This window comes from Penaeus monodon, chromosome 9 (assembly GCF_015228065.2).
Source record: "Penaeus monodon isolate SGIC_2016 chromosome 9, NSTDA_Pmon_1, whole genome shotgun sequence".
In the NCBI taxonomy this organism is placed as follows: domain Eukaryota; kingdom Metazoa; phylum Arthropoda; class Malacostraca; order Decapoda; family Penaeidae; genus Penaeus; species Penaeus monodon.
This window is the reverse complement of record NC_051394.1, coordinates 36,553,154-36,565,653: the sequence shown is the minus strand read 5'-3', so window position 1 is coordinate 36,565,653 and position 12,500 is coordinate 36,553,154. Positions and strand designations below refer to the sequence as shown.

At 33.8% G+C, this 12,500-nt stretch overlaps 1 protein-coding gene across 3 annotated transcripts in view; it reads right to left on the bottom strand.

Moving 5' to 3' along the window:
- Window positions 1–12,500, bottom strand: part of LOC119577124 (neuroplastin-like) — a 35,620-nt gene that overhangs the window by 10,456 nt on the left and 12,664 nt on the right. For 2 of the 3 annotated variants that reach the window (XM_037924811.1, XM_037924812.1), the window contains exons 2-6: window positions 10,723–10,761; window positions 2,653–2,758; window positions 2,360–2,529; window positions 2,100–2,210; window positions 1,664–1,846 (exon numbers count right to left, since the gene is read on the bottom strand). In XM_037924811.1, the coding sequence (XP_037780739.1) occupies window positions 1,664–1,846; window positions 2,100–2,210; window positions 2,360–2,529; window positions 2,653–2,758; window positions 10,723–10,761 (609 nt within the window). Of the gene's footprint in view, window positions 1–1,663; window positions 1,847–2,099; window positions 2,211–2,359; window positions 2,530–2,652; window positions 2,759–9,614; window positions 9,755–10,577; window positions 10,762–12,500 lie in introns of all 3 variants that reach the window. The other variant, XM_037924810.1, reaches the window with a different exon arrangement.

Sequence of the window (12,500 nt, the reverse complement as noted above, 5' to 3'; positions counted from 1 at the left end):
CCTATGTATCCATTTCACATGCAGTTTACCCTCACCATAACAATGGGGTGAAACTGCATCTATTTCCAGTAGCCTAGGGAAAGCCTATAATCTGTACCTATCATATTCAAGTTGTTCAACTACTATTCTCATTCTAACACAGAAGCAATTTTGATACCATGGTTACTACAACTGTTAATACTAACAGTCAATGACCAAGGAAAGAACATGACTGTACCCTATAAGCATAACTATCACTATCTAGATGTCCATTACAATAACAAGAATTTTAAAAAAGAGAAAATGTAGTAAATGATTACATCAATAATAACAATAATGATAAATAGAACGGTGACTGGGATTATGCCACAACAAAATGACAAAAATAAACAATTGTAGAAAGTAACAAAACATCCACACTAAAACAGATATTCTTTTAATAATTATGGTGATGACAAAGGCAATAATGGCAATAACAAAATCAGCCATAACACTATCAATAACAGCATCAATAAACAATAAAGATAATCTGAAGGGGACCATCCTGTAGTGCACAGCAGGATAGGTATAAAAAACTGAATTAAGATATGTTTTGGATCTGTATTGGTCTAAAGATTAATCCATGTAAATATCATTTCCTACAATGAGTAACTAGTAACATAAACATCACTTATCAAACAAATGTTACCTATGTTTAGAGTCACTGAAGGCTTCAAATGACTATATTTGGCATTTTAGAATTAAATGATTCTTTCATACTGGGTGTATGTTGATACCATCTCTCACTTGCATGTCTAAGTATCTTTTGTGTGTGAACAAAGAAATTTACATATGCATCATACTTCACTGGATTCAAAAACATTTCTAACTGATCACCAATGGGAATATCATAAACGAACATTTCACTCAAAAACGCCATATGCAGCATACGGTAAAAATTTCCAAATGTCCTTTGATTGGTAGTCTCTTATGCTCTTTGTTATTAGTACCAAAAAATTTTCTGCGGGCACTAACATTTTTATATTTTCATATTCATATTCAAAACTAGTCTCAAATCAACATTGAATATTTTCAGGCCAAAACTTCCTAACTTTTCTTTAATTAACAGAATTATTCAGGAAAATAATGAACATGAAATAAAATTTAAAAAATAAAAATAATATCAGTGCTATTAGTAATAATAATCAGTAATTAATTACTACTGACATTTAGAATGATGATGAAGATGATAAAATAAATAAATAAATAAAAATAATAATGATAAAAATATCAACAATAACAACAACTAATGCTAATATGAACAATAACAATAACAATAACTAATGATAATAAGAACTAGTACTAATAACAATATCAATGGCTAACAACAACAACCCACAATCCCCAAAACTAATTAACGAAATCTGAAGAAAACTAACCACCAAACTGTTATAATTAATTAAACCACTGACATCACAAAATGACAAAGATTGCGCAACTAAGACCCTGTTCACCCCTGTCTTGTAATAACTTCCACTGCTATTGCTTTTCTGCCACGTCGATAATAGAAAAAAAGAAATAGAGAATTGTATTTTGTCATTATCTCGAGACAAGAAAAAGAAAAGAGGACAGTTAATGACATCTGACATACAGCAATCACAGATTAGAAAACTGCAAAACTATAAACAAAAAAGTGCACACTTACTCTTGACCCTGACAAACATTGAGCGTTCATACTTCTGGGTCTTGGAGATGATGGCACATGTGTAATTCCCCCTGTGCTCAAGCTGTACACCAGTCACTTTCAACAGGCCATTTGGCATCTCCTTGTCGTTTGGCTGGAGGGTCAACTGAGTCCCATTTATGGCATCAGCAATAAGCTCAGCATCTGAAATCATAAGCCATATCTGAAGTTCCACACTTGTCAATGACAACAGTAATCTTGTGATTTAATGAGCAAGAGGAATCTAGTTGCATGATTTTCCTGAGGATTAATATTAGCAGTAAATTCTGCATTTGCTTTGGACCAAACTATAACTTTTTCATTAATTTTCTGAAGGTGGAAAACTGCTGTAAGTAATCCCTGACTAAACTTAAAACTCTCAAAGAAAACATAAAAGGAAAAAATTATGAAAACATACCTTTGTACCACTGAATGCCTGGGGGTGGATGACCCTCAACTGGACATTCTATGATGAGCTCCCCTCCTTCTGTGACAACCTTTGACTTATCCATCTTTCTGATTTCCAAAACTGAAAGATAAACATTTATCATTAGAATAACTCTGAGACTATATGAATAACTGACTTATAGACCACAAATTAGCAGCGATGAAAATTTCTTTCACTCAACTCAACTTGTTATTCCACTTATTCCTAACATCATTTAGATATCAACTCACAGATAACTTGGATAATTTTGTGGAGAGGATTATCTCCAGCGATGACCCCAGCCGTCTGGCACTTGTATTCTCCAACGTCATCTCTACTTGGTTCTGCAATGTAGATTGAGGAGTTCTCCTGGAAGATTTTGATCCGATCATTGCTTTCTAATTTAATGTCATTCTTGGACCTGGAAAAGAAGAAAAAGAAAAAAAAATATGTCAACAGATGCAAGGACAGTATGCCTGCCACAACACAAATTCACATGTAGCCCACTCACTTGATTCATAAAAGTAATCAACCTTATTCATACCACTCTAACTGAAGTGTTGTGCTCTCCAGGTTGGTCATATTACAGGATATTGACAGTGGGAAGCCAATATACAGCATCTTGATAGCATCTCCACCAGTTGTATCAACTACATGGGAAAAGAGTAGAAATGTTTCATATGATTATTAATTTTTGGCAATATCTACAAACAAAAAATATTAACTCTTAAAAACACAGTAAACATCTGAAATCCATTAATGCAATTATATCTTGATCTTTTTGTAATAATAGTACACACGCTTAGTTTAACACCACCAAGTTTCTAGTCACAAATGCAATAAAAATGGAGATCCTACTGTCAGATTCCTTGTCTTTAAAAATGATTTCTGATTTTTCCAATACACTTTGTCATATCAATATAATATTCACACATACAATTTTTTCATGCATCTATAGGTTAACCGAGTGGAAAGAGAAACTATGAAACACACACTTAAACTTACACTAATTTTGTGCAGTATTTCAGTAGTACTGCTGCAATGCGATATTTATCAGTATTAAGTGTAATGATGTGGATGCAATCCCATTGCAATATGATGAAATTACAGTTCTGAGTTATATTGTTAAATTAGATGAGATGTACATCATAATACCTAAATATAAAAGGATCCACACTTAGCTACTTGACTCTTAATTATTTTTCATACTCCTCACTTTTTATTCATAATAAGAACTGAATGACAAAACTATAAACCTATCCTGTGTATAAAGGGTTTTCCTGCCATGATAAGACTAATCATGAATAGGGGTAGAGGCCTGTAACGAGTGTAATACCACGTCATGAAAATAAAGAGAAAGATAAAAAATACTGTAATTAGAAGTTCCTTATAACTTCCTCCTGACTGACCACGGAGGAAATTACTTATACCAAAGATTTGGTTTGGGCCACTAAGCAGCATGAGGACCACTCAGTGAGTCTAATGGTGCCCTATTACATGATCAAAAATTGGGAAAAAAGTGTGATATTGAAAAAAGAGAGAGAAAAAAATGCAAACTGAAGTAACGAAATTGACTGGTATTTTCCATACACACAGAAGAACAGAAAACCAGATTATATCTTATGATTCTGAAAAGAATATATGATGTACATAAATTTTTCTTTATCATATACAAATTACAAGTTCATGTATAATGGTACACTCTCTTGCAATCTAGCATGGATGATCATGCTTATATAATAACTATAGTGACATTTCCATGACTATAAATATCTAGCTCTGTTTTTTTTTTTTTTTCAATATTCTGCATTTGGAATATGAAACTGGTTCTGGGAAGATAAGACAATGAAAGGAGTCTAGTTACCAGGGTTAAAAAAATCTTTACAATTAAATATCCATTCAGGGCAGGATAATGTCATTTTCTGATACTCTAGCACCTGCAGTTACCACACCTGTTGCTCTGAATAACTATCAAACTGTTCTGTAAACTGCTTATGCAGCATGTGTTTCCTGACAATATCAGGGAGTTGTTTATAAAAATAAAACTACAATAATAATTCTCTCCAAAGTCACTGTCACTTTTTTTTTAGGTTACGCTTTTCCTAGCTGATGAGATGGCCTCAGAAGCCAAATCATTTCATGGGTCAAAAAGTATTTGTATAACCCAAAATCAACCTGGATCTTAACATGCTGAAACTAATGCAACGAAGGTGTAACACCATAACTGTATAAGTTATGGCTAGAGGCTTTCATCACCCACTCTCTTAATGCGTTTCCCTTAATTTTTTTTTTCTATGTCCAGTAAACAATATCTACGTATCATTTCACATAACACTGCAAATTCACTCATATCAACAAACATATAATATCATAATTTTGCAGGACTAGCAAAATAATGACACTCATTGTGTAATGCCCAAAAATATGCATTATCATTATCTATCAATAACTAAGCCAAGCTTCTCTGCCAGGTTCCCTGACATTATCCTATCTATCTAGTCTATATGTCTTCCATTACTTGTGATCTTAGACCTTCCTCCTTTTGTCTTAGATTTATAAAAAGTCTTTGCTTGCATGCAACACATCAGACAGACAGAATTCAGATCTCCCATCAGACAGACTGACTTTGGGTAAATTCTCATGAATTCTCAGTCAGCCTCCCATAACCTGACTCTTGTACTTCCCTCACCAAATAAAATCAATCTAGAAGACAGTTGTCTCCCTACCACTTTCCTAGACATCAATGCCTCCATTGGACTCTGCCCCAATCTGGCAAACCTCCTTCAACATATTGGCTAAGCTTACTATGGCTAATCCTATAAACTTTTTCTGGTCTTCTTAAGCCTCTTACTGTTGGTTTGTAAAATTCTGGATGAAAAATGGTTAGAGGGACAAGCAGCATACTTACCAAAAATTACATATCCAAAATAAAATATCTTTCAAGACCAAAATGAATTTCAGGGGCATGATTCTGCTTGTTATCCAGTGGGTTTAAATATTCACATGATATTATCTGAAAGACTATTAACCCATTGGATTTAGGTGATGTGGAAGTCTTGCCCTAAAAAAAATTGGCAATGTCATAGTCACAGAAAAAAATTGAGGGATGGATGATTGGAATGAATAAATACAACATATATATCTTTTGTTATTATTATATAAAACTCTATCTTTCTTATTTTCTATAAAAATGGCTATTGGTCATATAATGAATCTATGGTGTTGGAAAGCTTATAAAACTGTTTCTAGCAGTTTTATAAGCTTCTAGCAGTGTATATATACTTGTTTCAGGATATTTTGAGCTATGACAATTTGAATTTCATTATTGCCATGTTACTTTTATTTTGATATATATATTTTTCTTTGTAATGAATAATAATAATCTATAAAGCCAGTGGCATGGTTTATGCTAATAAAATACATTGTTATGAGTGAAAGAAAAAACAATACATAAACTACCTAAAACATAGTACATAAACTACACTGTCTGACCTGCCCAGGCAGTCTGGGAGCTGTGAGTATGAAAACAGAACCTTACTGTTTTTGTGAGGTTGATGGTAGTAATATTAAGTCAGTATCAGCACCATCATAAAGGTATAATGCACACCTATATGACTAATTACAGAAAGAAATACCATCACAATTGTAACTATAATGGACAAATCAAATAAATAAAAATAAAATAGGAACTACAAGTTTTCTTAACCCTTTGCCGACGGGTGGCATGTACGCACATGCCATGGCATGGTAGGACCATCTGCCGGGGGCAAGTACGCACATGCCATAGTGTGTGTATGGACATGCCATGAGTTTTTTTTTGTTACAATCATGGCAAAAGTTTATTTTTCTGCCAGTGAAAGTGTGATTAAGTCAGTTTTAACACTTTCTCATTTTTACCATGAAAAAAACTGACGATTTCAACTCCATGATGCCGCACACTGCTTATTTCATTCGGACTATGGACCGAATAATGATCAACTATGAAGTCTATATAACAACAAAAATATCCTTCAGTCTCGATTTATCAGGAAGTTTGGCAAGTAGAGACTTTAGAAAATAATGAAAACTGAAAATACAACACATCTTCGTAGTATTACAAAGAAACAGCATGGGATGCTGGTATTTGGCATGAGTGGTCGCACATGCTAGGGTGATGATATAAGCCCCTGGCAGCGAGGCGCCGGCCTCTATGAATACTACCCGTCGGAAAAGGGTTAATATGCAGGCTGGGAACTATGGTTTTCAGAGAGGTGTAAACGGTACTGTCTCCATATAGTATACAACATTCCAAACAACCAAGGCTTTTCACTGGTGTCTTCTGCTATTCCTCTATACCATCAGGACTGATCAGTGAAGACCTGAGATGCTGCACTGACAATATTAGCATACCTTACATTAAAATGTACTAAAGGCTTTCAAAATCTTGCAAATGCTGTTCTGGAGAATATATCCTGGAAAGATATACAGATATAAAGAAATAAAACACACAACCCTATTATAAACCTGGGAGAATCACAGTGAGATTCACTTATAGAGCTTACGTATTCGAAGTCAAACAAAGTTAGAAAAAGGTTCCATGCACGTCACACCAAACACGACTTACCCGTACTCTATAGGCCAGCTTATAGGTTTTTGGCACATAGCAGGCAGGACTTCTTACCCTAAGACAACCCTCACCCTCTTCTTGGTTTTGATTTATACAAATCATGTATGTTATTGCTAATAATTCTGAATAATTGAAGGGGGAAAAATACTGAGTGTATCTAATGTAATCAGTAGCATATCATGCATATTTCTAAAACGTATTTCTAACATATATAATCTGATTTTTTAAAAGACCTAATCCATGAATTCCTTATCAATATAAATTAAAAAACAACATACATCTTAAACTGTCTTTTTTTATAATATAATACACAGCTAACAAAAAATAAATGAAACAAAATAATTTCTTAGTTAAGTCATACTGCATATCAGAATCCAAACCGACTTCAAACTGGTATAGCTTTAGATCAGTGGTTATTAATCTGGGAGGCGTCAGCAGTTTCCAAGGAGGACTCGAGTCCCAGGGAAAAAACAAGAATTTCTCAAATTACGTTTGTTATTCTCTTAATCAGAGCAGAGCTAAATAATGAAAAAATTAATAATAATGTTGCTAAATCATACTCAGTAAGACTAAGAACTTCTATTAATTTTCTTTAAAATCTGGAAGGTAATTTTATTCGTAGTTGCAAGGGGGCGTGGAGGGAAGGACAAAGTCCTGCAGGAGGAATGGAAGCAAAAAAGTTAAGAACCACTGCTTTTGATGTTCAAACAGTGTATCATTATTAACATCTCCCTTTTAAATATACTTTAAAAAATCATAATAAATAAATAAATAAAAGGTGCTTTAACCATGATTCAAATGGTTAAAATGGCTAAAGTACATAATTTTCAAAAGATGACTTTAGATGTTCAAACACCGTACTTAGGGATATTTAAAATTAAGCATTCACTTTAGTTACATTATTTAAACTAAATTGATGCTAATAAATTATTTAAACTAACATCAACACACAAGGCATTATCACACACAAACTATGTCCTTTAGATGAGGTGAATGAAGTTTCTCTTCATACCACAAAGAAGAGCGTGTTGGTAAGAATTAATTTGTAAGTAAAATCTGCTCATGCCACAATTTTCTAATTCATGTTAGGAGCTTTTAAGACCAGTTCCTTACAAAGCATTCAACTGCTTGTAGTTCTGTTGTTCTGGAGAAGCCTCTATATACTCCAAAGGTTGAACAATCTAATGCCTGTTTGTTTCCTTGGGATCAATATAGTTTCTGTAATTCAAATGAAATGCTCAACACTGCAAACAGTCTTATATAAATAAACATATAAAAGATCAAAATTAAACAGATGAAAAAGATCTCTGTAAATGTAAAGACATTTTCTGAATTCTCCAAAAAGTAGATACAGAAATTACAATCCTAAACCCACAAGCTGCACATTAATAGAACTCCTGAATATATTGCAGACTTCTCTATGTTCTATAAACATTTATAGAAGCAGCCAAATTCTACCAATACAATTAAAAATTAATAATTCATCAGAAGCAGAAAAATTCTACCAAAACAACCGTAAATTGATGATGTGGATGCAAACAGCCATATTAACTTTCTTATGTGACTTTCCTAAATTTTGAAAGTTTTTAAGGAAGAATCAGAGAGCTTAAAACTCCAAACATTATGAAACATTATGACATAAACTGTTACTCAAAAAATAAAACACAAATTATCACTATCATAAACTATTTCACACCCACACCACAAAGTCTAAACTTTCAATTAAAAGGAAAGGTAAGGACCAGAGAGACTGTTATAAAGCTTGTTGAGAAAGAAGTGAAGGTGAGGATAATAAAAAGTGAACTACAAACAAAGGATAAAACCTTGGCTATCATGACAACCAAACTAACACTGGCAGAATAAACAACACTCGGGAAAACTGGAAAGCTCATTAAAAGTGGCAAAGGCATTGGCGTAAATTATCAAAACATGTATTAGAAAGAGAAGGAAAAAATAAAACGTTAGTATCTCATTAAGACCTCCAGTGGGTAAGAGACTAGAATTACAAATAAAGAACAGGCATCCATCAACACTGCTTGATCTGACAAGCCTCTAATTCCTTCTGTGATAGGCATGGATCAAAAGTGAAAAAAGGTATATTTTTCCAATATCAATAGACTTTAGCAGTCTTGGCTCGTCATGGGTGGATAATCCAAAGGCTGACATCCCGGTTAAACGGTTTCATACAGCATGTGAATCGACATCCTGGTCAAACTATAATTTCCTTTATAAACACATAAGTATCTTGCAGATTGTCCATATTTTTTTGTCCTTTTAAGGCAGTTTTAAAGATTGTTTAGCAACAATGGGTTTTAATGATCTTGTATATTAACTACAGCAAAGTTAACATTACAACAGTAAATGACATTGTGTATTTCTTTGTAGTTTGTAAATCTATTTTGGCAAAAAAAAATTGTGTATATATTTTATACTAAAACAATGCAATTATAGTTGATTGTGATATTTTCAGGAAGGAATAATTTACAAGATTTACCAAGTGTAAAATCATGTTGAGGTGGTCTGTATTATAATTGCAACAAATAAACAGCAAGAATAGGCTAATAACCAACTGTTGAAGAAACAAAACCAATAAAATGTAATTTTGTGTTCTGCACAATCAATAAAAATGTCTACAGTAACAAAACTATTACTCTATCAATAAATCAAAGCTCCAAATAACGTTTTGCGTAATCTAGCTCTTACTTATAATTAAAAGTCAATCTACTCATTGTAAGGATTGCAATAGGGTGAACAAAAATAAATAATAAAAAAAAAAAAAGAGAGACTCTTCAGGATACAGGGAGTTCAATAGGTACTGCAAGAGCAAGGATGGTTAATATAACCTTTACAGAGGGTGACAGCCTATGGGAATTACCGGGAACCCCATTCCGTAGCCTTACCACTCAGAACATAAACCATGTGAGAACGCGGGCTGAAGGATGTGCACTTGTATTCCCCAGCGTGGTACATAAGAGCATTTTTCACTGACAAACGGCTTCCTACGTACCCCTGGGGGGCGGCGACATCCTCCATCGTATACCTGCCATTGTGAGCAGTCATAATGAAAGTAACAAAGTAGATTAAAAACACATAAAACTCCTTTCCACCTAAGAGCAAACAGGTAATTCCAAAAAAACAATCTTTGTTACATAAGACTTTAGGTGCTTATGAGTCATCCATTGAACTAAGCTACTTTAATGATGTTAACATTTTTTCTAAGAGTGGCATTAACTACATCCAAGTTCTACTAAGAGCTTCAATTACCAGACCAGTGAAAATCAACACCATATGAGGTATATTTGCTTGATGTAGCTAATTCTACAAAAGAAAATCATATCTACCTCTCAAGACACTGAGAAGTAGAAATAATCTCATATAAAGGAAAGGCAATAAAACATACATATCAAGCTTTATCCTAAAGGAAATTATAGGTAAAAAGGCAGAAACTAGTTGCAACTACTGAGTAACTACATGACATAAAAGACATTAAAAACACCAACAAATTATAAATTATATTAAAGAAATCAAGAAGAAAAAAATCAGAAATATGCTCTACAAAGAGCTTTCTACAAAACTCCTAGCAAAAGAAGTATATACAGAACACATATACATGAATGAGGAGGGTGTAGAAAAAGTACCCTGTACCAAAGGGGACTTCAGGAATGGATAAAATGAAACACAAAAACAATGTCTCTACGGCTGTGTACCGATACATTAGATTTCACTCTCGACTTGTATCATTACGACATTACTGCCATCGTTATCATTTTAGTTAGCCTAGTTGCAGCAAATTTCTAGAGTACTGAGCCACTATCTTTCTAGCAGCCAATGGAACACGTGTCAGCACAGACGTTGGCCCTTACCCCCCCTCCCCTGATACCACAGGCTTGCCATTGTGGGTCCACTTGAGCTGGCTGAAGAGGGTGAGGTTGCAGAACACTGAAAACTGCTGTCCGCCTTTTACAAAGTGCTGCCCTCTGTATGTAACATGGGGCAACCACGACTCACCTTCCGGCTGGGCATCAGTCCCGTGCGCACTGCCAGCACCTGTTCAAAAAGGAGGCAGGAAAGCTGTGAGTGAGCATGGCTGTGGAGTGTACTGGAAGGTGGGAGGAAGAGATGAAATGGAAGGGAAAGAGAGGAAGAGATACAGAAAGAGAGAAAGAAAAAGATAAAATAAAAGAAAGAGAAAGTGAGAAATAGAGTAAGACAGAGAGAGAGAGAGAGAGAGAGAGAGAGAGAGAGAGAGAGGAGAGAGAGAGAGAGAGAAAGAGAGAGAGAGAGAGAGAGAGAGAGAGAGAGAGAGAGAGAGGAAAGGAAGACAGAAAGAGAGAGTGAGGAAGACAGAGAGAGAAGGAAAAAAAGAGAGAAAGAAAGAGATAACAGACAATATGTGCAAACTTGCATTTGTGCATGTGCATATGTGCTCAGTCATGTTTTAGCACAAACACAGAGTATAACAAGCTTAAAATGAAAAAAATAAATATCAACTTTCCTTAAAAATAAACTTCAATGGCAGAAGCTGCACTTTTTGAATATCATATTTATTCTTTTGTGCTTAAAAGATGTATCAAAAATAAACTAAACAAAGAAATCATTACACTTCTGGCAAATAATTACTCAAATTTTAAAACAAGTCATGAAAGCCACTTAAAAACAAGCTTGAAAAATTTTACGATCACCCATTCTCATCCAAGATGCTGCAGAGTCAACTGTCTTGTGAGATTTTAGAATTATGGTTGTGTGTTGTGTTTAATTCATAATGCTAATCTTTGCTTCATACTTGCCTATTCTTTAATGTGCACAATAAATATTATAAAAAAAGGAATGTACTCACAACAATAATAAAACCAATGAATATAGGAATAACAACAATAATATTAAAAACTTTGAGCGCAGTCAAAACAAAAATATAACCCCATTCATGTACTCAGTGATGCCTAGGTCATCAAAATAATTTAGTTGTCGGTAAAGCTGAACTTTCTTTTTTTTTTTTTTTTTTTTTTATTAAAAAAAGAAGAAGATGAAAACTGCTCCTTTAAATGCCCCGTCTTTCATTTCTTATGAAAGAAAGGTGACAAATTCATAAGAATACATTAACCCCAAGACAATTTACTTATCTTTCCTCTCTTAATGGTCGACCACTAAATAAAAACAGCATAACCATATGAACACCCTGGCTGTAAAAAGGGTCAAGCCAGGGTTACCAACATACAAGAGATGTATCATCCATGTAATCTCTCTTGTTTCATGAACTGTGGCACAAACATTAGAGACCTCTTACCAACACTATTTCGTTATCAAATTAAAACGTGTAGGTTCTATGTCTATGTAAAACCTGAATAAATAAATATGAGTATACACATGTAAAACAAAACATTAATATATATGAATTGGTTTTCTGTTCATGCTTTGTGCAGTAAGTACACATACAATCAAATACCAAATGATTTTTGTAGTAAGTTACTAGTTCACAAAGTTTAATTACTCTGAAGGGCAATTCAAATCACCAGAAAAGAATTAAATATCAATAAAATGGAAAGAAAACAAAAGTAAAGAAAAGAAAGGAAAGACAATGTACATATATATCTTAATGAGTAAAATCTCTCATATCTGTTAAGGTATTCTTTGAAAATTCAAATTCTTAACCTTTAATAAAGAACGTACTCCTACACTTAGGCATCCTCAGACGAGGAAAAAAGGCAAAAGGTACACATATTCCCACAGGATACCGAAAAATAATTGTGATCTCACTCATTATGCAGACTTTGATCTGCAGATTCCAA